Consider the following 26,270-nt stretch of genomic DNA (forward strand, 5'->3'; position numbering starts at 1 on the left):
CTCCAATTTTGGATTAGTTTCATAAGTCTAATTTATTGCTCTATTTTAGCATTTTCTAAAGCTCAGCTATAGGGTTTTCTTTCATCACTGTACTTATTATCTTATCTCAGGCTGTCAGCTGAGTTGCAATCCTATTTTTGGCACATTTATATATATCATAGACACATTAATACTTTTGGTGGGGAAGGACAGATAGGAGAATTTCTCAGCTATCCTGTTGTATTTTTGAGGTTGTCCTGTGATTCACTATGTAAGTGCGTGCAATTTTGCCTTCTTGGTGAACCTGGAGGATGGTGATATATTTCTAGCACTTGTTTAGGATTTTTTTTAAAGCATAAGTGGTCGAGGCCCATGCTTTTGGAGCTGAAAGACAAGGGTCCTAGTCACATACATATGTAATGTATTTAGTAACTTGTCTGGATCTGTTGCCTGCACATAATTTGTTATGCTCCCTAGTTTTATCACTTTTCACCTGCATAGCCTCTCATACTGACCATTATTCTATCAGAGTGGGACTGAGAAGGACTGAATACACCTCCTTTGGCAGCTTGTCAGTGCTATTGCACTTCTGAATGATATTAAATGCTCCTCTTACTATCCCATAGGTTGGAACATGCTGCCTTTACAGAATTCCCATCTAGCCTGAAATGCAAGAGACTTAGATTCATTTTCTACCCTATCTAGGCATTTATATTGTTTTTATCATTGTGGCTTCTGAGCACTATGGATGCTGGCATGGCTGAACGGGAGTTTGGAAATAGGGATAGCCCAAACATTGCATTTTGAAAATCTTTGAATTGATGTAAGCAGGGTCATTGAAGGTCCACTCCAACCAATTCATTTCTGACTGAATCTTTTTTCTGTACTGCTGTTCTCTGAAGAATGGAAATGCGCTTGACTGATATACTGTGAAAGGAGTCTAGATAAAATAAAACCTTAGATTTCAAAAGATACTTATTCATACCCAATGGCTGTTGTCTACATTGGTAAATATGATGTAATGTCATTTGCCATTACATGTGATTTCAGCCTAAAGCTGTGGACACTGGTGGCATATCTTGTTATTTCAAAAGATTCCATGGTAAAGGTACTAAAGGCAAAGGTGTACATCAGTGCTGATCACTTTTCTTGGCAAACACTCTTAGTGTAAAACTATCAATCACTGTCTTTGTTAACTAATTCCTGTTCAGAAGTGAATCTATATACAGTATGTTTCTTCATGAAAGTGTGCTTTACAGATGCATTCATTTTAGGAGGATGTTTTTGCTATGACCTGAGTAAGGTCTCCCACTTGCGATTTTTGGAATCCTGCTAAAAACAAGAGCAGGATTGTTCTTGAAGGACACAGTAAGAGAATGTTTCTTTTATAATTTCTTAACTGGATTGATTATGTGGCTAAGCTCTGCTCCTATTGTTCTCTTATAACCCCCTGATCCCATCTACTGCTATAACCGTTTTCTATAATAAAAATATCAGTGACTGTGATGTTTTGTAGCACATCCTTTTGTGGAGGCCCTTGTTACTAAATTGTTTGCTTTCCCTGAAACTTCTTCTGTGACTTTAAAGCAATATATTCTGCTAGTTTACTTCTACATCCTCAACAGTTAATCCTTTTCTTCTTGTCCCCTTTTGTCTGTCTTGGTTCTCTACCTGGGGATGCGGAGGTGGACCTATGAATGTACACCAAACACACTGCTGTCTCACCAAATACACACATCCTGTGGGCTTGGAAAGCACTGTGTGAGCCTCCAGGCCATCCCAAGCACTCCCCTGAGAGCAGGAAGCAGAGTGTTTGGGGCTGACGGTGCTCTGAATCTGGGTCCCTCCTGTGTGGATTCAGCCCCACACTACTGGCAATCGCTACCTTGCGAGTTGGGCGGCTGAGTCCAGCACATCCCTATTGCTGGTGCCAGCTCCTGAGCAATTCCATTCCCAGTGACGGGCCAGTCCCCGCCTTGGGGCTCACCCAGAACTCGGGAGGCAGGAATTAGAACACACACACCCCCCCCCGCCCGCGGCCGGGAAAGCGCCGGGCTGGGGCGGGAAGTGTGTCCCGGGCAGGACTCCGTAGGGGGAAGCGAGGTATGTTGGTGCGTTGCTAGGAGCCGCTGGGCAGCGAGTGAGGAGGGCTGCCGAGCAGGGGATGGAGGGCGCCGCTTGCTGATAGCGTCTGGTGCGGGCGGTTAGGGGGGCAGGGAGAGCGGGCAGAGCGAGGGTGTCGGGCCTGGGACCGGGGGGGCTGTTGGGAGATGAGGAGCGGGGCAGGGGGAGCGAGCGGAGTCGGGGCTCAGGCGGGGGCGGCGTTGGGGGGCGGCGGCGTGGACGCTTTGGCAGGACAAGTTTCCTTGTGTTCTGGCCTTTATTCTAAAGGCCGTGCCCGGACGCTACAGTGGCCCCCGCACTATGGGGTCCCCCCCCACTCCCTTTTGCGTGTGCCTTCGCTGCACAATACTGTAGCGCTTTTTACAGACAGGGAACTCGACTGTAAACTCGTTTGCTCTGCTGGTTTCCGAGAGTCTCTGGCTGGGAAGTGTGATCAGCCAAGGGAGGCCAGGGCCATCTACAGAAAGATAATTAAAATACACCCCTTTCTGTCTGGCAGCTTTAGCTGTATTTGTGATCTAAATAGACTCTGCGGTGTGCAGAATGGAGATTTAATCGCACAGTAATAATTATGGATCAAAAATAAATGTAGTGGGTTTTTAAAAAGAATCTGATTTGATTAATTCAAGCATCTGTGTAAATAGTGTTTGTTTGAAACAACTGTGTTTATTGCATTCATAGCAGACTTGTTCAATCGGAGCCTTTGCGACTAAGAACATGGATTTGGTGATCAGACAGCAGTTGTCTGCAGCACAGAACCACCAAGGTAAATGCTTGAATAATGTATAGAAATGTTACTTGGCAGCTATTTTAAATTAAAGAGGACTGTAAAAGTTCTTGCAGTACATGGACCTTCACCAGTTCTTATTTTTATATATACAGAACTGTAGACAAAATATTTTTCTATGACTACTTTGTATGTCTTTGTTAGAGAACATGAAATAAATACCATAATGCAACACTCTTTTTAGTCAAATAGTTTACTTCAAAACAATTTTATTTCAACTGGATCCAAGGTCCAATGAAGTCAGTAGAAAGATTCTCATTGATTTCAAGGAGTTTCAGAACAGGCCTTATATGTCCTTTGTTTTCTTGTCTGCTTGATTTTTTTTATTTAAAACTGCAAGAGACTCATTAAAACTCCCATCCAGCATGTGCTTAGCTTTACACAATGTCTTTTGATAACTTCTCCGTGCAAATATATGATTCTTTACTATGAGTAAAAATAAGAGCTCTTATTGTTGGGTTGATCACTTGAAATAATACAGTCAAGTGTCTGTGCATTCTGGCATAAAACAAAGAATATTATTTATGATCTTCCTTATACGTTATTTTTATTAACAGACATTCAAGCTTTGAAGAATACTTATGAGTTGATCAAATCAGTCAATCAAGGGAAATCTGCACTTGATTCATCAGAGAGCTTTAGCTCTGATTTATATGTCTTGTGTGCAGAACAAGCACTCCAGGTAACTACATTTTCTAGGTAGGGTATTTATCTGAAATAAATAAAAAGAACTGTCTAGAATTATACTATGATAGTGCTTTGGTAAATTAATATTTAAAGATATTGCCAGGACCACTGGAAATACAGATTCTGAAATTTGTTATGCTGCGATTTTCTTACTTTACAGACCAATTGCTTAGACTTGCTTTTTGGCTTATGCCAGTCTATCCTTTGCCCCAGCCTCTTCCCAAAGTCAGCATTTTTGTAAACTTCATCAATCAGCAAGCTGTACTTTCTGAAGTCTCTGATTAGCACAGAGTAAGAGAGGTAGACAAGTCAAATGTATCTTAATAGTTTTGTGATCATTGTTTCTTTTGTTATGAGAATGCTAGTGTGAGCTGTTTGGACAAGATGGAAGAGGAGTTGCTGATGAATGGTTGTTGTCATGCAGAAACTGAGAAAACATTCTAATCACAAGAGATTGTTGCTGCTACCTCTGAGTGTCATATAAAATGTGACTCAGATTTTTATAAGTTTGAAATACTTTTAAAGTATGATTTTGCACTGAAAAGTGGCATCTGAAGTTCCAATGTGTTCAGTCTACAAGTAAAAGATTTTTATTTCTTTTTCATAGTTACCATCCATATAAATTGTACCTGAGATCTGAAATCTAATGTGCATTATTTGGGGGTTGTGCATCATTGCCAGCAAAAAAAGATTCTGTAGGCTAAATTCTGCTCTTGGTTATGCTTATGCAACTCAGAATTTGACCTTTCAGTTAACAGTTCTTTTAATGATGTGCAATACAGTGTTAAGTATAACATATAATAAATATTTATTTTTTATACTATAGTAAACCTCTGTGTGACTCTGAATAAACCTAGGAACCAGATCTGTTGTGTAAAAAGTTGCCATTTCCCATAATTTGTGGGGGGGGGAAGAATGGTTAACTTTAAAATCCTAATGTCTTGAGTTGTTTATGCTGGCCTTACTTTCCAATTGTAAATGGACCTATAAATGTACATGCTGCTGTCTCACCAAATACACACTTTTAAAAGCTGACCATTCTTGACCAACTGTTTATTGGATTGTTGTTCATTTAACAAAAAAAAAAAAAAAAAAAAAAACTTTAAAAGAATGTTTTGTTCTAGTTGGGGTATCCAGAAATTAGCAGTGACTGTCTACAGATGTACTTTAAAGGAAGCCATCCTGTAAACCAGTTTATGGGTAGAGCCTACTTGTGCCAAGGCCAGTTGTACACCCCACTCTCCACAGATAATTTGGTGAGAAAATATTGTGAATTTTAACATTATGGTAACATCTATTTTTAAGAATGTTGATAGTTCAATGTTAAATTAAATTGTGGGTCTTAAATAATGTTTGTTCTCAATTCTTTTTTTTTTTAAATATATTTGTAAGGGTAGTAGGTAGAGCTGGCTGAAACATAGAGATTTTGGTCTACCATAAGTTTTGGTACTTTCATATTTACTTTTGTTCCAAATTAGAACAAAAGCATATTTACCAAGATTTCTCCACAAACTGGAGATAACCTGAAATTTTTGTTTTAGAAACACCAAGATGTAGTATTACCCAAACAAATATGCAAAACTGACATTCTTGTAATTTACTGAATAGCAGCCATGAAACTGACAAGAATGTCAGTTTCTCTTAGCTGGAGCTCTCACAGCAGCTAGTCCCCTAGCTGGAGCTCTCAGGGCTTTTAAGGCTTCCAGGGCCCCTGCCATGGAGCTGGAAGTCATAGGACTGGCTCCAGCCAGAGCTCCCAGGGCTGCTGCCATAGAGTGGAGACCCCAGCTCCAGCTGAGACTCCGGGGTCTGACAAACTCCTTGCCCCCAAAGTGGGAAGCCTAACAGGCACCAGAGTCCTCGCTCCAGCTGGGGTTCTGGACAATGGCAGGGTCCCTGCCATGGAGCTGGTAGCCTAGCAGCCTTGAGAATGCTGACTCCAGGCAGGGTTTCCAAGGTTGCTGCTGCAGATCAGGGACCCTGCCAGCTCCAAAAGCCCTGGCTCTGGAGGCTTGCATGCTCCCTGCTGGAGATGTGGACACTGGAAAACTAGCAGGTTTTCCTGTGTTTCAACAGAAATTTTGTCAAATCTCTGAGAGATTTGATGAAACATTTTGCTTCAGTGAATTAGTATTTTCAGATTAAACTGTTTCATCAGAAAATTTCTGACCTTCTATAGTAGTAACTTATGTGTGACAACTTCCTAAAATGGAGGACACTGAATTTTTATATTACTACTTTTTAAAAAATTCCTTTCAGTGAGTATACAGATTTCTGGTTGATTTAAATTTTCAGAAATTCTTCAGGCCAGCATCTCTACTCTTCCTGCAATTCGCTGTCTGTCAGTATGCATCTTCCAGCTTCTGCAGCAGATGAAACAGGGGTCCTACAAACAGTCTCCTTCACTACACAGCACTGTTTTCAGAGGCAGTCTATTCACTGTGCACTGAATCAGACAGGAGTCCTTTGGAAAAAAAGTAGTATGTGATAACGTAATTAAAGACAGTATCATAAAGCATTCACAAAAGGGGAGCAAATTAAGTTGCACAGGTGACCTTAAATTCTGGCATTTCCTAGCCTTTGAGTATTTGATTCTGGAACCTTAAAAATGTTCTTTTAACATATTTGTGTGTAATTTCCCAGTTTTCTGAAAAACCTAAGTGAAAAAACAGAAATTCCATCATGTTGCATCACATTTATACTTACATAAATCATAAGGTTAGAACCTTTAGATCCATCACCCAAAACTTTGTCACTTGAGCTAATGGAGTAAATAACTGTCATAGATTGTCATCCTGTAAGTAGATCATTCCTAGAGCTGAATGGGGCATTTTGCCAGTCAGTTTCACTGATATCTGCTGACAGTGGAAGAATGGTAAGACTCAGGAATCTTGGGTTCCAGGCCAGGCTCTGGAGGGAGTACCTTCCAGTGGGAACAGTCCAGAGACACTTCTGCCTATTCCCACCCCCAAAGAGTGACCCCTTCTGCCCCTCCCTCTCCAGTATGTCCCTGTGCTGACTCTTTCCCACCCCTGGCTCCTTCTCCCAGTCCCATTCTCCTTATTTTCTCAACTCCTAAGTTGTCACCAAATCTTAGTCTCCATTCCTCAAGCTTCTCTCTCCCAATCCCAGTCTCCTTGCCCTGCTAATTCTAGTCTCATCTGTCTGGACTCCCCGTTCTAGTCTTCCCCCTCCCACCCCCCGCAACTCCTTGTTCCCAGTCTTCTTGACCATGTAGTCCAGGTCCCCCCCTCCTACTGCCCTCATCTCACAGACTTTAAGGCCAGAAGAGATGATCCTGATCATCTAGTTTGACCTCCTGCACATTGTAGACCGTAGAACCTCACCCAGCCATTCCTATAATAGACCCATAACCTCTGACTGAGTTACTGAAATCTTCAAATCATGATTTAAAGACTTAAAGTTACAGAGAATCCACCATTTATGCTAGTTTAGACCTGCAAATGACTGGTGCCCCATGCTGCAGAGGAAGGCGAAAAAGCCCTCAGTGTCTCTGCCAATCTGACCCAGGGAAAATTCCTTCACAACCCCAAATATGACGATCAGTTAGACCCTGAGCATGTGGGCAAGATCCACCAGCTAGACACTTGGGAAAAAATTCTCTGTAGTAACTCAGAGCTCTCCTTGTCCCAGTCTCTTTGCCCAGCCATTCCTAGTTGTTCCCCCACACCCTGGCTCCTCATTAGATCTGTCTTCTGTCCCCAAACTTACTTTCCCCACCCAACTGGTGCTCTGTCCCCAACATCCTTGCTCAGAGTCCCTGTTCACTCCACCCATTTCCTCGTACAATCTCAATCTTTCCCCAATTTATTGGCTTGCAGTTCCCCCACTTATTTCTCTCCCCAGCTCCCAGTCCTAGTCTCCTTGCCTAGCCAGTCTTAGTTTCTCCCTCTATCCCAACTCCCAGTCCTAGTTTCCCTCTCTCCCCCAAGCATCCAGTCCCAGCCTTCCAGGTGTCTTGTCCCAATCTACTCCGCACAACCCTTCACACCCCCTTGGTACAGTCTTGTCCCCTCTGGGTTTGAATCAGGCAGCTTTCTCCTCCAAATTGCCTCATCCAGGCACATGGTCATTGAGCGCACGGAGAGATAGGGTCCCTGCTCTCAGTTCAGGTTCTCAGTCTAAAGCTCTTTCCCATTACAGGGAAAGTTTTGCACAGTCCTGGGTTGGAGCATGACAAGCATGAATCTTTGAAATATAACAGGTTGCTACTTAGCGTGTTCGAACAGTGACTTTTCAAAGGTTTATAACTTGGCCAAATTTGAGTGGGTTTTTACAGGGATGAAAAAAGCCACATTCCTTACACAAAGGCTACTCTTCCGCACCCCTTCCCCATCCCAAATTTCAACTGCTTGCTCCAAATTATAGACTTACCGGGGCCTTTCAAATAAAAGGTCAACAGAATTTTAAAGTGAGCAAAAAAAAAAATGTATTTTCCCTGTGTCAGATTCCCCAGGGTACAATCTGAACTGTTCAACAGCGATGTCTCCAGAACTCTCTAGCTTGGGGTGCCTTTTATATTGCTTTACTTCCAGAACAAGCCACTCCTTGTCTGGTCACGCAGCCTTCAGCATGTAAATTCACTCTCAGCTAAATACATGAGTGCTCTCCCAGCCACGCATGAACTACCTGCAAATTCTTAGTCCCAGCCTTGTTCCCTAGAAATGAGCATTTTGCACTGCTCAGTATTCTCCTGGACAGTACAAGCTCATAGATAGTCCATCATTCCAACGCTGGGAAGTAATAATGCACCAATCTTGTATTCTCAAATAGAGGTGCCCTACACACTTTAATTCAAACACACACTGGTTAAGATAACACAGTAAGATAAATTTATTTACTACAGAAAGATAGATTTTTTTACAAGTATAGATACATGTAAGTCAGGATTGGTTACAAAAGAAATAAAACCACATGCTAATACCTATATGAACTCAAAAGCAAAATGTTTCTCTCACCATAAACTGCAACAGTTCACAGGCTGGATTTCTTTTCCAGCTAGGGACCATTCCCCCATTTGTTCAGTTCTTCATGTGTTCATTGATGACATGAGCAGAGAGATTGTAACTCAATTTCTTGTGCTAGAAACATTCTTGCTGAGTCATGGTGACAGGCAGTCCCTTGTGGACTTGAGGTTAGAAACATATCTGTGTTGCAGTGTAAATTTCTTGTTTATACCTCCCCCCTGCTGATGAATAGACAGTTAAATAGGTAATGGCCCCTTAACACCTTGCTGTTGTGCTAGTGGGTCTTTGTTTCTAAGGCTTTTGTCTACCCTGGCACTTTGTGGGCAAAACTTTTGTCGTTCAGAGGTGTTAACACCCCCTATACCCCATCCCCCGAACGACAAAAGGTTTACCGCCAAAAAGTGCTGGTGTGAACAGCTGTTTGTCGGCAGAAGTGCTCTCCTGCTGACAAAGCCGCTGCCACTCATGGGAGGTGGAAGTCTTTTGTCAGCAAGAGAGCTCTCTCTTGCTGACAAACAGCAGCTACACTGCGTGCCTTTTAGCGGCATGGCTGTAGCGGCACAGCAGTGTCACTAAAAGCCTAATAGTGCAGCCATACCCTGAGAAACTGGTTTGTGGGCGTTACCTGGAATTACAACATACTTCAGTAACAATCATGCTGTAGAAACTTATAACTTTACACATAGTGTTATTACACATATCTTAACAGAATGATAATATTCAGCAGAGTATGAGTTTACAATGGTAACTCACAAGGCATACTTTGTACAAAATTTATCATAATCTTATAAAAGTGGTGAACATGGGGTACGGGCTGTCCTTGTTCTTGGAAATGACTGACCCCCTCGGATGGGGGAGGGGTGCGGAAGAGTGGTCTTTGTGTAAGGAATGTTTTAAGCTGAAATTTTCTAAACATCTGTCAGCAAAAATTTCAGCCTAAATGATTAAAGTTTGGCAATGTTATAAGCAGCTCTAGTAGGGTCTTTATTAATGGAAAGAATTAGACAACCTTAATATTATATGGTACTGGCAGCCCCACCTGTAGCAATAAAAATAATTTGATAATAGGCTGAAAATTATTAGTAATATGGCAGTGATTAATAAAGATATGTGTCAAACGAGCTTTAACAATTCTTTGTTTTTTTTAGGAAAAGTTTGAGAACTTTGTGATGTACCTTATGAAAGCATTAGACTTTGCAATACACGATCCAAGGTAAAACTATAGGGGTTACAGTTCCAAATCTCAACAGTGTTACTGACCTAGTTTTTTAAGATAATTGCTTCTCATACTTTCATTTTGTGGGGCTCTGGGTAACACAGATCTTTTTGTGGAGCATATCTGTCTCAGTCCTACTCCTTTCCTGTAACAACATTAGTGCTTCACCATATGAAAAATAATAGTAGAACAGTATTAAGGAGACAAGATGAATATAAATGTGCTTTAATGTGATATATATGGCTGATTATGTCCCTCCATTTTATAACTCTGCTGGTGGGAAGGAGAGTGCAGGGTTAGCTCTCACTGATGTATTCCTGAGGTGCCCACCATCCTCAGTCGGGATGGTAGGTGCAGTACAAACAATAGAAAGACGCAGTCCCTACTTTTGTTGTTTAGAAACTACATAAAGAGCCTTTTAAATAAGTATATGTTTATCTCAGATTATAAAATCCTATTTCTTGTTTTTCAGATATTATTTTTTGATATATAATGCTTCAGTCCTTTACTGGCAGGTTGTAAGGCCATATCTTAAGCCTGGGTTCCGCTACCTTCTTATTCCCAGCCTATCTCAGATTGTAACAGCATTAAATCAAGCTGAAGAGCAAGACAAGCAATGGCGAGCAGAACTCATGATGTAAGTTTGAACTGTTATTTTAAGACCAGGGTCCTGTAGTCCTTTTGTGCATGTAGCTCCCATTTGTGGTTATCTTTGATCACAAACTGGCATATTAAATATTATTCTAAATATATTGTGAGTATGGTACAACTTGTAAATCATAGAGCAGAATTTCATAATTTGTACATAGACCAGTAGTTGTATAGAGAAAACTGCAGGATCAGACTGTTTAACTGTTCTTTAATAAAATCTAATAAAACTGTATATATAGTACGAAAGGTACTCCAGTTTGATATTTGTATTGTGGTTAAAATGGAAGTGACATCCATGGATTTGGCACGTCACAAGAGTTAGAAAGCTATAGTCACTGTCTCTGCAACAGGTTGTCTTGCTTCATATGGTCAAAATATATATTTAAAAAATCCCTGTCTGTAAAGGAGTTGTGGAATTACTCTTGGAAGGAAACTTTTACTCTCTATATCTAGTCAGTTCCAGTCTGAGGCATCATAACCTGTTGGATTAAATCAGCTGTGGTGCTGAATTAACTGTTGTGTGTGTCCTTTTAGGTTAGGAGACAAACTAGCTACATCATGGCTTAAGAACCATTTTTCTTTAGATAAAAATCCCTAGCCTACATTGGGGCAACAGACATATCTCCTGTCCCCTGATCCTTGGAGAGGGTGGGAGGTTCCTGTCACTGCCAGGAGAGTCAGAGAGGAGCATATTCAGTATTTCTGATTTCCTTCTTTTTTGCCTGATTGCGTTATATGGTAGTTGGGTTTGGCAAAATGTATGACCTTACCCCTTAAAAATTGACATTCAAACTGTCACCAAGGAGGAAGAATAGGGGCAGTCTCTGGCTGCATAGCTAAGAAGGCCCTGAAGTGCTGTCTGGCCAGTAGCCAGAGGAGCTCCCTTTCTCTCAGATGAATGAGTGAAAGGTCAAGTGAATTTGTGAAAGGTTAAATTTTCTTATTAACTTTTTCTCCTGTTTAATGTAGCTGTACGTCAAAATGAAATTTCATGTGTTTAGCAAGTGACACTTGGAAAATGTATACTAAATACTAAATTTTAGAGTAAAGGGCACACAAATGAATACTAGTGTTCAATCAGTTGAGGTATGTGGGGTTTTTTTATCCACGTGACCAGCTATGTATCATTTGTTACAAGAGCTATCTGAGATATAATATTTCTGAGACATCCTTGGGTATAAGCATTATTCTTCATTATCAGACAGCACATTTTATGACTGTAAAATATGGTGAACTCATTTTGCAATTTGTAATTCATGCATATATTACTGGATTATATATTAGAAGGAAATTCTCATCAAAGTAACCTGATTCTGTTTAAGCTTATTTTTTATTAGTGAGTATTAGTAGCATTTTTCTTCCATGGTGTCTTAAAGGTTCTTTCTTACTAATTTGAACCAAAGACACAGGCCTCGTGTCCCAAAGTATAAAAGTAGTAGGTCTCATTCTAATTATTCTCTAAAGCTAAATTTTGTTCCACAGTCTTTGTTAACATCGCCTTTGGCATGAGCATTAGCAGTGCTGTCATAGCTTCTGCAATTTCTATAGCAACCCTCTTTTCCAAAGCAGGAGCCAATAGACAAAGGAAGGGAAAGAACTTCAGATACCATGTTGTTAGATTTAAACCATCAGTTTTGATCTTCCCTGACAGTAGCAGAGGAACTCATTGTGGTGTTCAGCCATTTCAGTAGTTAATACTTAAATTTATTCTCTGAAATTGTCTGTGGACCTAGATTTTAAGTCATATGACACTGAGAGAAGTGATTAGTTATTTTGGCATCCTGAAAAGTTCCCTAGTGCCATAGATCAGATTTAAACCAGCTGATTTTTTTTCATATTTATATAACTTTTAGATTTTTCCTGTACATCTTATCTGTTCAGTAATTAGAGTAATGAGCACTAGGTTAAACAATTATCTGTGGGCAGAATATTTAACTATTGATGCTCATAATAAAAAAATTTTGATGTAGTTCCATATAGTCTATAATCATCTCTGTTTCAGAGATGCAAATACTAAGGGTATCTAAAAAGTCCATATTGCTTGTAGAGGAAAATTCAACATGAAACAAAGTAGAATGTCACTTAAAAAGATAGATAAAAATATGGGATTTTGTTATACTGTATATACTCGTTCATAAGCCGAATTTTTTCAGTAAATAGGGGAAGCATCAGAGAAGGGGGTCGGCTTATGACAGGTATGGAGAGGGGGAGAGGTGGGACACAAACCCGCCCACACCCCCCAACAGAGGGGGCAGCACAGCCAGCAGAGCCAGAAGGGAAGAGGTGGGGCCAGAGTCTCTCCTCTTCTGGCCACGCTGCTCTCCCCCCAGACTCTGAAGTAGCTGTAGCTCCGGGGCTGGCATCTTCCCCTGTCCCTCCCCAGGTAAGGTGGGAAGGGATGGGATGGGGAGAGTGTGGGGTCCCAGGCTAGGGATGGGGTAGGGAGGGGTTACACAGGGAGGGATCATGTGGGGAGATCCCGGGTTAGTGGTGGGGTCATGTGGGGGGTCCTCACAGGGGTTACTCTTCTGACCCCCAGCTTCTCCCCCATCCCCAAAATTTCCCCACCAGTTGCTGTCCCAGCCCGTCAGGGTAAGCCGCTGGTGGGCCAGGACATTTTGTTTACTTAGATTTACCTCCATGCCTGCGGATGCTCAAGGTAAACAAACTATCTTGGCCCACCAGCTGCTTATCCTGATGGGCCAGAAGCCAAAGTTTGCTGACCCCTGAATTATAGGGTCAACTAATGAATGGGTCATAAAAATTTTCGATTTTTACTTGTCCATCTTGTGGGGGTCGGCTTATAAACGAACCAGCTTATGATCGAGTATTGTTGTTGTGTTTTTTGTTATTTTGGTTTGGGTTTTTTTGTTTGTTTTTTGCTAGTGCCACTAAATTTTCAAATGACCACCAAGAAAGATTTTTTTTAGAAAAATTACATAAAGATGCATTTAAATGCAATGAGAACAGCAGAAAGATGCATGGTAGTTGTAGCATTACCATGCAGAATCTAGTTTAAACAATGCTCAGTGGGTGCTTTCCAAATGTTATTTCACTGGCTGAATTTTAAGGCAAGTTTGGGTTGGCTATGACGATTTCAGAAAAGACACGGAATCTCTCAGATTGCAGTTTTGGGGGAAAAACGCTCTGCTGACTACAACGATGCGCAATCATACCTGCGAAGCTGAGGGAAATTTTACAGGCAGAGGGTTACTCGGAGGAACAGGTTTTCAATGCAGATGAAACAGGAATTTATTATAAAAGGTTGCCCGTTTAAAACCCTGGTGGTCAGAACAGATGAACATAAGAAAGAAGGATAGAAACAGGCAAAAGATTGCCTTACTTTATTATTTTGTGTGAATGCAACAGGCAAGCATAAATTAAAACCATTGTGCACTGGAAAGTCTCGCATGCCTCTGTGCTTTCATCACGTAAATGTGAATTGCCTGTACAAGAACTTCAAAAATTCCCAGATGACGAGAGATTTTTGAACAATGGTTCTTCACCGAATTTGTCCCTTCTATGCGAAAGCATTTGCGGGCAAAACGTTTAGAAGAAAAGGCCGTTCTTTTGCTAGACAACTGTCCAGTGTATCCTCCGGCCGAAAGACTCAAAACCTGTGACGGTTAAAATACGGGTTGAATACTTATCTAAAAACACGACTTCCAAAATCCAGCCGTTTGATCAAGGTGTTATCACCATTTTTAAGCAGCACTGTTGACGGAACTTGGTACAACAAATGGTAGAAAGCGAGTTGTCTGTCATCGATTTTCTGAAGAAGTTGACTATAAAAGACTTCTTTTACATTGGTGGCGATTCCTGGAATTTATTACATGCTGAAACAATAAACCACTGTTGGATGGTGGGACTGAGAGAGTAGTTTGGTCACCCGCTCCTGGAAGAAAATGAAGAAAGCAGATCACAGTCTGACAAGGAATTCGACTTTCAGGGATTTACAGAGAGGGAAGTTGGGAGAACAGACATGGAGTGGATGCAGGAGCTGTGCGAGCAACTGTCTTGGCTCGGGGTAACTGTACTGCCACAAAATATCGAGTCCTGGATAAGAGGCGATGATGAAGCAGAAGAATTTTGTCCCGTTGCTGAAAGTCTAATGGATGACCAAATTCTTCAGGCAGTACGACCAAACAACATTCCAGAAGCTGAAGAATTGGCCTTCGCCGTGGAAGAAGAAGAGGAAGATGAAGTGGACGTCGTTCCAACGTCAGCTGCAACCATAGCTGGCTTAGAGACTGCTTTGAAATGGTTTGAGACGTAAGACATTGAGCCTATAAAAATTATGCAGCTAAGTAGTCTTTTGCAGATTGCTAAGCAGAAGCAGCACAGCAGCAAGAAGCAAAAGCAACTCACCAACTTTTTAAAGAAAAACTAGACTAGTTTATTGTAATGTCAACTTTAAATCTGTAATAAAGCAACACTTTTTTTTATCGTTCATTGTTTCCTTCAAGTAGGAGTTTATTTTCTAAGGTTTTCTATACTTTATGGATGTGACATTTACTGTATACAGTAATTTCATTTTAACGCGGTCCCCACTATAACACGGTACTTGTCATGGGTCCCAAATCCCACGTTCTAGCGAGGGTCCGGTGTATTGCCTATGAGGAAAAACAAGAATGGAGAAATTGTAGTTGTTTGACATTTGTAATTCTGTCCATAGATTAGTATTTCATTTGAAGTTTTGTAGAACTGACCATAGAAATGTGTTGTTTTTCCCCTAGGCCAGTGATAAGGAAAGTCTTAAATGAATGCAGTGAATTTTTTATCCAAAGATATCCATCATAGTGAACTATCATGTATGGATTCCCTGAATAAGACCAGGTGTAAAATCCAAAAGCTCTTTAGGATTTTGCACACTGAATTGGTTGAAGCTGTTCCATATGTGCACCAACTAACTGTACCAGGGCTGCCCCCATTTTTCATTGACTGTTGTTGTTGCAGTAGTTCCTGAAATAACCATTTTGCAGACCATTCGAGCTCACGATGTATTTCTGCCTCGTTTCTCCCTCGATCTCTTTGTGGCTTTTTCAGTTCTTCCATTTACCAGGTGTGACAAATGTGGGAATTTTCTGTAATAATATTTTTATAAGCTGTCTCTGTGACACTGTACCTAATCACCCTCATTATTGTGTCACCAACATCATAAGATATTGTGCATCAGATGCCTGGCTGTGTCCAAACCCTGACAGATAATCTTCTTGAAATCTTTATGCTTTTTGGGAGGTGGCAGAAAATTCATTTAGGTATCAGCCTGCTTCCATAGCTTGAACTGTGCCTTGCCCTTGTAAGACATAGCTACCACAGATGGCAGCTGTTGCAAAAAGGCAAACCCTTTTCCCATGGGCAACCTAGCTTCCCAACTCATTTGGGTTTGGGGTGATGCACTCTGAGTTTATCCAGTCTAGTCTTGGCAACTGTCAGTCATGACTCTAGGAATCTCCTGGACAGGGCCTGAGTATCAAACCCAGAAACCTTAGCCAACCACCTCTAAAACTGAAGAATGGTTGGCTATTCCTGAGCACACTCATTCCCTTTGCACACTCTGCCAATGTCATCAGCCTCTGAAATGTCACTAGTTTCATGCGTGTACAAATAACTTTATTGAATTTCCTTCACAGCTGGGCTTTCTGATCCCAAACAAACTATACCTTGTCTGGATGAGCCAGTATATCAGAGGGCCAGTAAAGGAACAGCACTACTAATCTTTGCAAACCAATGAAAGCTGACAGGAACAAAATGCCAAGTATGTAGATTATCCCTGCCAAAAAAGAGCCAGTATGGCAACAGAAACTGACAAATTGTTCACTTATTTGCTTTCGGACTTGCCAGGTATCACGGATCTATACAGCCTGGTCATAGACCAAAACCTAACCAGGCCCTTGGGAGTGACCTCTTTAGTGTGCCAGACCCCAAGGACACACACAGGTCTTCAGCCTCTAAGGCTCTGAAACTAGGCCTTTAGGCACCAGTGATCCCTGTCTTTCTCTGTGGTTCCCTGCAGCGAATCCAGCCAAGCCAGACTCCTATGGGAGTCTTGTCCTCTACTCCTTCAGGTCACTGTTCTGTCTGTAAATACTTGCAGCAATACTAGCCAGCCTTTTCAAAACCAGGTAACCATTTATTAGTCCCCTGCTATATAAATTCTGAAAGTCCTTAAGTTAGCAGAGAGAGGTAAGGTCAAGACAGAGATCAGACTGGCCAATGCAAGGGCTCCCTGAAGGCATGCTGCTGGTGAAACCATCTTGGCTCGTCCTCTCTGCTCTGTCCCTTTGTCTTTGACTCCAGGTATGTGTCTGTGTCTTTGAGAGCTCAGGTTTTAATACAGCCACCTGTTACCTTGTTTTTGTTCTCCAGCTCCAGCCATGCTATATTCATATGTTCAGCTGCCTCTGCAGCAAGGTGCTAATCTGTGGTCATTAGGATTTCCACTGTCTCTGTAAGGTCTTCCATTCAAATATGTTGATTCCAGCCCAGACAGTCCTAATGGCTATAGGTCTCAAATATCTAACCTTATCTCCCAGAGAATGAAAATGAGTTGTCCCTTCTGCCCCCATCCCCAAATGGGTAGCGATGCCAGGCCTTGGGCATAGATGTGCACAAGTATTCATGACTGCATTTTTCTGGCATTTATAATGAAGTGCAGCAGAAAGTTGAGGAGTAAAATTCTCTTTTTGGGAAAAAGTGAAAGCCAGTGTGATGAAAGCAAAAGAGTCTTATAGTCACTTCCGATGGTCTTTTGTCCAGTTATTCACCCTCTCCACCACAGAGGTGTGAGCAATAAGCACAAACTGAGAAGTCCGCTTATATAACTGAACCTTGATTTAAGAGTGCTCGGTATTGAGAAAATGAGGACATTCTACCTATTTTGAGGACCTTCCTTAGGGAGGGAAACTAAAAGCTTTTTATCTCTGATGTCCCCTAAATACCTTCAATGAATAGGTCTGAGCATTAGCCAAAAAGGCTACAATTAATTTTTTAAAATCTCTTTCAAAATTTTCCCCTTTCTTTGAATGTAATTGATCTTAGCAATATGAGCCAAAGACACTGCAAAGAATTCCAGGCCATCCTGGCAAAGAATATTAATGAGCCTCTGACAGTAGAGGTATCCCCACTGGATTATAATTTTCCTCATTACAATTTTTGATATCTGTTAGCTAGTTTTTAATTCATTTAAAATGTGCTACATTGATTTTGTGTAGAGCTAATATTTTAATTAGAATGGAATACAGTATTAAGTCAAACATCTCACAGAAGCCAAATAAACTGGATATTTTTGATGAGATCACAAATTTGGTTGATACAGTAATGGTTGACAAGACCTATTTTCCATAAAACCACATTTAACTTTAATTATAATACTGTCTTCTAATTATTTACTGATTGCATCCTTTATCAGCTTTTCCAAAACTGTGCCCGAGATCGATACCTGGCTTGCCAGCCCATAGTTAACCAGGCCATTCTGTACACCCTTTTAAAATATTTGCACAATTTTCCAGTTCTTTAGAATTTCCACAGTGTTCCAAGATTTGCTAAAAAGCTACATCAGGGACTCAGAGGCCTTCTTCCTATTCTTTTAAAGCTCTTGGGTTCCACTCATGCTACCACTGGTATGCTTTACGAAACTGTTTTCACTCAAAAACTGGTCTCCTCCTTCTGGAAAGTGGTTCTTTTTTCCTACCTAATTGCCCTAACGTGGCAAACAATATTTGCAGGAGCCAAAACAATAATGGTAAGATGAAAACATAGCTACTCTAGATATAAAGTGTGTGGGAGTAAGGAGACCTATAGTCAAGTAACTTAACCATTTCTTGGTTCTGCCTAAGCAAGTTTTTAAAAACAAACAAAAAATCCATTCTAAAATATCTCTGATCTGATTTAAATGTTTGTTGCCCTTCCCCCTGAATTTAGCTCAATTTAAAATTTCCTTCAGTTCAATTACCAATTCTTCCTCATGCTACTGGGCCAACTAAACAGCTGTCATCTTTTCAACCTCATAAAAGTGCTGATCCAGCAAAGCAGATGCATAATTTTAAACTCAGGATTAATTTCCTTGACTTCAATGAGAGTAAAGGCTAAAAGGCTTAAAGTTATGCATGTGTTAAGTGCCTTTCTAGGTAAAGGCCTAATTTCCTTGTTTGTGAAGTAAAAGAAAAATGGAATAACTGGAGAGCAATTAGAATATTGAACTCCAGCCAGCTAGAGGCAAGAAGTACAAGGCTGTGGGAAATTATACTATAGATAAATACATTCTGTTTTCCCATATTTTTTCCAGTTTTCATATTAAAGAAAGCAATAAATCAGTGTTTGATTTCTTCCCCTCCCCACCACACAAACACCATTTATCATGAGCTAATACAGCAGTACAGTAGGACAAGCTATACTATGCTTTCACTGTACTTGCAAAAAATAAAGACTGAATTTAAAGAAGTGGTCTCTCCCAAGAGCGAGGTATATTCTGTTGCGGAGTTTGAGATGAAAATCAGAAAACTTTTCATTTTGAGAATTTGAATTAAATTGCTGCTCTACTGAGTTTTCTTCTAATGTAGAGACACTTATGGCTTGTAGTCAAGCCCAGAGTAAGGGACAGTATGATGTTTCATTGCTCCATGTGTGGCCCAGGAGGGAGATTTATGACTCAATCACAATTTCCATCCTGGTCTCCCCACTGCTCCAGTGAGTGAGTAAATCATGCAGGTATATATTCAGTGCAGCATATGTTCCCTTCTGTGCTGACACAGCTACTCTGGCAGGGATGTTAGGGAGGGGGTGGCGCTAAAGCTCCTCCCAGTTCCCCCCCCTCTATCCCTTCCTGCTCACCTGTGTGAGGTGAGGCATAGTCTGCACAATGCTATGCATTGTACCCCTCTGTTGCTGTACCAGACAGGCCACAATTTGGCCTTTAGTTATAGTCTTTAAACTGTTACACAATTTAAAATATTTTGATTATGCAGTCATTTACTTGGGTCCTGATTCTGCACCATTGACATCAGTGGGAGATTTACCACCAAGTCTTCTGCTTTAGTACTGGGGGGAAAATAACATTTATGTAACATGGTCCCTTGTACATCTGATAGTATCTTTTATTGCACTACAGTGTCTATTTTGTTTTCTTTGGGTTTTTTTTGTTTTGTTTTTTTTAAAGTGGACCCTGGGGGGGGGAATGAAAAGTTGAATCCAACAGACAAAAAATCCAAAGGTTATGCTAAAGGCTGTGAAAAATACCATGCTATGAATAAATCACATTATATGAAAATATCCTCTTTGGGGAATGTTGGGGAAACTTGTGAATGCATATTAAATGTATGTCCTGCAGGAGTAGTAGTCTCTTTGCATTAACCTTTTCATCTTTTACATTTACTTTAATTTGATAGAAACATTCAAATGCGTTATTTAAGAGTTAACAATGGGTCTCTACTTGTTAAATCCTGATAAAATACTGAAAATGCAACAGGTATACTTCATCCAACTCCTGGCATGAATAGTGATTTTTCTGACTTGACAGCTTTGTGAATCCAATCCTTTCATCAGGTAGAGAAAAAGAAATCTGAGAACACAGCACACTGAAATGTTTTACCAGCTTGTTTCATTTGATTTCACAGTTTCTGAATTTTTCTGTTTAATTCTTTGATTGAAAAGTATTCAAAAAACCTTCAAATCTAGTCACTTGTGAGAAAATTTTGTAATTGTGATTTTGAAAAAGCTGCATTAAATAGAAGATAAAAGTTATAAGGTATTGTAGATGAAGAAAGGGCTTGGAGCTAGGAGGTCTGTAGTTTAACATCCTGTTTGGGAATTATTGCCTTATAGTACCATTCTTCTCTATAGCACTGTAATGGGGAGCATGCAGCTCTTCTGGGTGAAGCATGAATTTATAAAGTCTCCTGATAGAATGTAAATAACTAAAATTTTCTTTAGATAATAAGTGTTATTAGATGTTTAATATAATATATTTTTGTTTGTCTTGCAGAGAGCTACTTGAATGTTTCTTGGATGCTTCGAAAATTAAAGAAGCAGTGGATTTTTCATCTACAGCGGCTGCATTCATTAAAAATAATGTTCCAGATAAATACCAACACATGTTTTCTCTAATGGTAATTCTAAATATATCTATATATTTATATCTGTATCTATCTAATCTGTAATATTTAAATTAAGGATCAGAATTTGATTCTAGAACTAGCAAAATGCCCTATGAAGTCAGTGAGAGTTTTCCCAGCATCATGAATAAAGGATTTCAGCACTTTAAAAGTAGTTTATCACAAAACATAAAGATCACAAAATATCCCAGAATGCATTTTCTGGTAAATTTTATTATTGAATTTCTCTTTTCCATTTATCAGAAATTTCAGAACTTTGAGTATAACTGAAATAACAAATAATGCAAGGTAAAGCAACATAGAACTGATGTATTACAAAGGCAGATATCAACAGTGAAAATAATTTGCATAATTATTCATTTTGCTGTTGTAGGCTAAAGTCAGCCCTGGAGTAATGTCACTGGAGTTTTATACCAGGTTATTCTTATAAATCAGTTTTATAAGGATAGCTACTGCTAATAATAATATTTGGGGATACTCCATGTTAATAACTTAATAAGCATAACCTGGGTTAATAAACTCTTCTTCATCCAATATGTTAATAAGCTTAGTTTACATTTCTAAGCTCACAAATAAAGTAACTCAAGTTAAACTATTTAAATATGAGAAAGTCCTATTTTAAAAAGCAAAAATTCCAGAACAGCTAAAGTGTTTGGGGAAATGAATGAATGAAGATGAGTCTATAGGACAATTCTTTATTAAGTGTGCCTTACATTTCCCATTATCCAAATTTATCCAAAACATTTGTTGGGGAGCTATAACATTTCCATGGTTTGCAACAGAACTGAAATTTGGCAAGGGGATGTTTATGGGGTCACAGAAGTACCTCTTGTGGTCTCCCTTAAAATCCATTTAGGTTTGGCCAAGTCTCAAATTGTCAAAAATTGTCATTTGCAATCTGCATTCTGCTTAACAGAGCTTGCTAGAGACTTGCTGCTAAAATTGATCACCATTGCACCTACCCTAAGCATGTTCTCCAGCATCTCACTTCAGTGTGCCACTGATGGATCCTCTTCATCTTCAAAATGTTGATTGGCCTAGGATTGGATGCACTGTGTGTGAACCAGGAGACTATGAGATCTCAACTCATGTCCACTAATTAATGTTAATAATTCTGAGCTCTCCACATCCTTATTGTTTGGCAAGACTTCGTACCTCAGTGAGGAATTACAAGATGGGGGATTGGATCCCAAATCTTTAAAACGGGTGCAGGACTCCTTGCAATTGTGATATTAATGAAGCAGTAAAATGGAGGCAAAGCCAGGCTGTGCATTGTTAGCTGCTTGGAGAAACTGTTGAGAAAATCAGCCTGGCAGTGGCCTTAAAATGAACATAAAATGGTTTTAAAATTACATCTGGACTGAATGTCTCAGCAGTGCCACCAAGCTTTGCACTTCCTTTAGTGCTTTAGTAGTAGCATAATTGATTCCAGGATCTTTTAAGCTTTTAGCTTTTAAATAACATTGCATGAGGAAAAATACTCCGCAGGGGATAAACATAGAGAATTCTTGAGTGGGAGATGGGTCGGGAAGGAGATAAAGAGATTGAAGGAAGGTAATGCAGGAATGGAAGAGCTTTTAAAATAACCAAAAATTCTGTTGGGGGTAGTGGGAAGCTAAGCCTTCCTCACAAAGGGTGAGATGGTTGGGAGGACAGAGGGCAGGGTGAGGTGTGAGAGAAGTTGAGGTGGTCATGTTTGTTGGCATGTGGAAGGTGAGTACAATAGGCAGTAAATCAAGGTAAATCAGAGCAGATGAATTTGTGTGCTGTGGTTAATAGTATGTAAATATACAGGTGTGTGACAGTAGTGGTACAGTGTTCATCCACAGTAACTGGAGGAGACTGTTAGGGCTTTAGTTAGTACTTTAAATCAAATCCTAATAGTATGTAGAGGTTTAACTTAATGGGCCAAATCCTCAGGTGGCGTAAATTGGCATAGCCCTAGTAGGTAAAATATTCTTGCCTGTTATGCAGGAGGTCAGACTAGATTAGCACAATGGTCCCTTCTGGCCTTAAAATCTATGGAAGGAAAAACGTAGTCAATGAACCTACATTAATTTACACCAGCTGATGACCTGTTCCTTTGTGGTTTATTAAAATGGTGAATTATTTTGTTACCATTTTTGTAGGTGCATCACAAACTAATGAACGCTTCCCAGATAGAGGAAGACATACAAAGCTCCATCAGTTTGTCAGTCATTTATAAAATTCAAACAATAAAATCGTAAGTATTGGAATCCAGCTGTCCTTTTGAATTTTGATTTATGACAATAAATATGTAAATCCAGATCCTAGCTCCTGTTCTGGTGGCACAAAGCAGCTTGTAAAGCCATCTTAGCTGATCATTAGAGGAATCCTCTTGCCTAAAGGAATCCTAGAAATCTGGGTGTTGTGGAGCAGCCATGATGGATCCAGTGCCACCCTTCTCCTAGCACAAGGGAAAGAGGTGAAATGATCCATTGGGACAATGTGCCATTGTGTGAAAATTATGCTGAGAACTGAGGGAATTTAAAGATGTCTGAAAGCCATCATTGCATAAATGTAGCTGAGTACAGATAACTGTGCATAAATCTTAAATGAGGAGAGAGAGAGAGAGAGAGAATTGTGGAAGTCACATCTTAAATATAGGGGGCAAGTCATAAAGGGAGACATTATCACCTATAGCTTTTAAAAATTTAAAAACGAAGAACAAAACACAGGCATCTAGACCTTGCTTTCTCTTAGCAACTTTCAAACACAACTGAGCCCGTGGTCCCAAAAACTTAAGCACTTAATTTTCCCAACTTCTCAACCAAAGAGCCATTCATTTAAGGGCAAATTCTGTTCTTATGTAGATAGAGGTAATTCTGGAATAACTTCTGCTTATGTAAATAAGAGCGGAATTGAGCACTCTTTTGTTTGAGCCCCTTTTCCTTGCCCATATGTTCAGTTTCATTCTCCATCTCTAACATTTCTCTCACTCTGAAATTTTCTTCTTGCTTGGGCTTCAAAACATTTTCCAGATTCCATTTGAATCTAGATTATTCAAGATATCCAATCATATGGTGTTCATGTGGATATTTTCTTATATGGCATCTTGTTTCTTGGGAATCCTTAGCTATTTCTTGCCACGTTGCTATGTTTACTTTCATTTTGAATAATTCTATTACAGTAAGCAGCAGTACATTCCACTTAAATGGTGAGGTAGAAACATTACTGTGGTTAGGGGACATACGATACATCTACAGAGGAAAAAAAACCCCCACAGAAGTGAGCCTCAGAGCCTGGGTCAATTGACTTGAGCTCACAAGGCTTGCACTGTGGGACTAAATTTGTCAGTGTAGACATTCAGCTTGGGCTAAGGCTTCGACTCTGAGACCAAGTGAGTAGGGAAGGTCTCAGAGCCCAGGACATAGCGCCAGAGCCTGAAAGTTTACACTGATGTTTTTAGCCTCACAGTGTGAGCCACACAAGCCAGAGTCAGTTGACCTGGGCTCTGAGACTCGCTGCCTTGGGAGTTTTTTTGCAGTGTAGGTGTACCCAGAGTGTTACAGAAGAATATTTAAAATATTTATTTTTCTGATTAAATAACCATCCGTTTCTAATATAATTGCAGACAATTGGATACAAATGAGTTTCCAAGAGAAGCCACCACAAGTCTGAATACTGTGTTTGAATTTTTGAAACAGTATGACGAGGATTCTTCAATTTCAGTTCTTGATGAAAAGTAAGTTTTATTGGTCATCGCCCTCTGAAAGATCATGATGAGCCTGATTCTGATCCCATGAGGTCCATGGCACAATTTCTATTCATCTTTGTGAAAGTAGTTATTTTTCATTATCATTATTTGCAATAGTACTTAGATGTTCAAATGAGGGATCAAGGTCCCATTTTGTTAAATTAAGCAGCCCTGTAGTATCAAATATCTTCTCCCCGTGTAGGTACTTATAGACCATGATTAAATGTTCTTTTAACCTTGTCTTTGATAAACTGAATAGATTGAGCTGATAGAATTTAGTCTCTCAATTTAATACAGTTTTCCAGACCTAAATCATTCCAGCTCTTTTCTGAACCCTCCCTACTTTTTCAACATGATTTTTGAAGTGCGGACACCACACTGGATCCAGTATTCCAGCAGTGGTTTCACCAATGTTGTATATAGAGGTAATATCTTCTTTTTACTCTTCATGCTTGATATTTTCCTATTAATCCATCCAAGTACTATCTTAGCTTTTTTAGCCATAATTTGCACTGGAAGTTCATGTTAATTAGGTTATCTTTCAGTCCTCCTTATGGTCACAGCTTTCTAGAATACAGTCCCCTTCCTGTAAGCATAACCTACATTCTTTGTTCCAAGATGTATGGCCTTATGTTTGGCTGTAGTAAAATGCATGACATTTGATTGCACCAAGTTTGCCAACTGACCTGATCACTCAGTATCAATGATTTGACCTCATTATTTGCCACCTTGACTGTCTTTGTGTTATCTGCAAGCTTTGTCAGCAATTATTTTATATTTTCTTCCAGATCAGTGAAGATGGTGATAAGGAATAGTGTTGGGCTAAGAACCAATCCCTGCAGGATCCCATTAAAACACCCTCACTGGTTGATAATTTCCCACAGACAGTTACATTTTAGTATTGATCAGTTAGCCTGCTTTTAATTAATTTACTGTTTGCTGTATTGATTCTGTATAGTGCTAGTATTAAATCACAATGGCCTGCAGTATTAATTCAGATACTTTAGAGAAATCCAAGTGAGATTTATCACCTTAATTAAGGAATTTATCAAGTTAATTGGATGAGACAAATGATCTTTTAATGATTTTATTATTTTTGCAGAATTCCTTTGCTTCTAGAATTGGCTCGTCTTTCTTTGAAATTAAACTGTATCCAACTTGCATTTGATTGCATACATGATTTGAAGCAAGCTGGGATTAAGGTAAGTGCTAGGATTACACTGGTCTAATACTTTATTGTTATTATGCTTCAAAACAATTCTGTATGCATCAAGGCCTATTCTCACACTGAGGTACTGATGTAATTAACACTCATTAATATGAATAGGAGATACTTGCATAAATTTTCTGTCCCTAAATTAGAGAAAAGATGAACGATTAAGGAAAAGAGTTTATCTCAGAATAGTTAAAAGAAAAGTTTTGTTAAATAAAATGTTAAATACAGATTCTTGTCTATATTTTGAAACTGTCTCCTGTGGAAAGTCTTAATTGGGGATACCTCCAAAACTCCTCATGTGGGAGGTATCTCTCTCCCAAAACGATGTCTGCAGTTTTAGAAAAGATGTAACCAGCCCAGCCATGGAAGATTCTGTCAGCCATCAATATGTAAGCTGTAAAAGCAGTGATATTTTACTTAATATTCATGGCACTCTTTTTGAATAAAATATTGTGTAATCAATCTCAGTATACAGCAGGTGGATTCCAGCCCTGCTGAGAGGGAAGTGGGGCATTCATATGTGCCAAGGCTAGGCTGTTGGTTAGGGTTAAGGTATGGGACAGTTCAAGAGGAGCTTGCCAAAAACATACCTCAGGTTATTCTCTCTTCTTGGTACTGGGAGGTCATAGGGCTGTTCCTTCAATGAACACACAAGTCTGTATAGGCTGTGAAACCAGCTGTTCTTGCTATCTCCTCCCATTGCTGGATTTGAGGGGTTGAGTCCTGCTCCTTCCCCAAGCCTCTTCTCCTGACATTTTATTGTTTTAATTATTCTTATTTTGTAGTAATTAG

General features: G+C 39.8%; 1 protein-coding gene across 2 annotated transcripts in view; it reads left to right on the forward strand.

The window, feature by feature from the left end:
- The first annotated feature begins 2,066 nt into the window (after positions 1-2,066).
- CFAP46 (cilia and flagella associated protein 46) overlaps positions 2,067-26,270 on the forward strand; it is a 143,636-nt gene continuing 119,432 nt past the window's right edge. Inside the window, exons 1-10 of one of the 2 annotated variants that reach the window (XM_074959109.1) lie at positions 2,067-2,082; positions 2,788-2,869; positions 3,448-3,572; positions 4,702-4,833; positions 9,714-9,778; positions 10,254-10,418; positions 20,415-20,538; positions 22,674-22,768; positions 24,140-24,250; positions 25,365-25,464. In XM_074959109.1, the coding sequence (XP_074815210.1) occupies positions 2,821-2,869; positions 3,448-3,572; positions 4,702-4,833; positions 9,714-9,778; positions 10,254-10,418; positions 20,415-20,538; positions 22,674-22,768; positions 24,140-24,250; positions 25,365-25,464 (966 nt within the window). In that variant the 5' untranslated portion in view covers positions 2,067-2,082; positions 2,788-2,820. Of the gene's footprint in view, positions 2,174-2,784; positions 2,870-3,447; positions 3,573-4,701; positions 4,834-9,713; positions 9,779-10,253; positions 10,419-20,414; positions 20,539-22,673; positions 22,769-24,139; positions 24,251-25,364; positions 25,465-26,270 lie in introns of both variants that reach the window. The other variant, XM_074959110.1, reaches the window with a different exon arrangement.

Source organism: Natator depressus, chromosome 7 (genome assembly GCF_965152275.1).
Source record: "Natator depressus isolate rNatDep1 chromosome 7, rNatDep2.hap1, whole genome shotgun sequence".
NCBI lineage: Eukaryota > Metazoa > Chordata > Testudines > Cheloniidae > Natator > Natator depressus.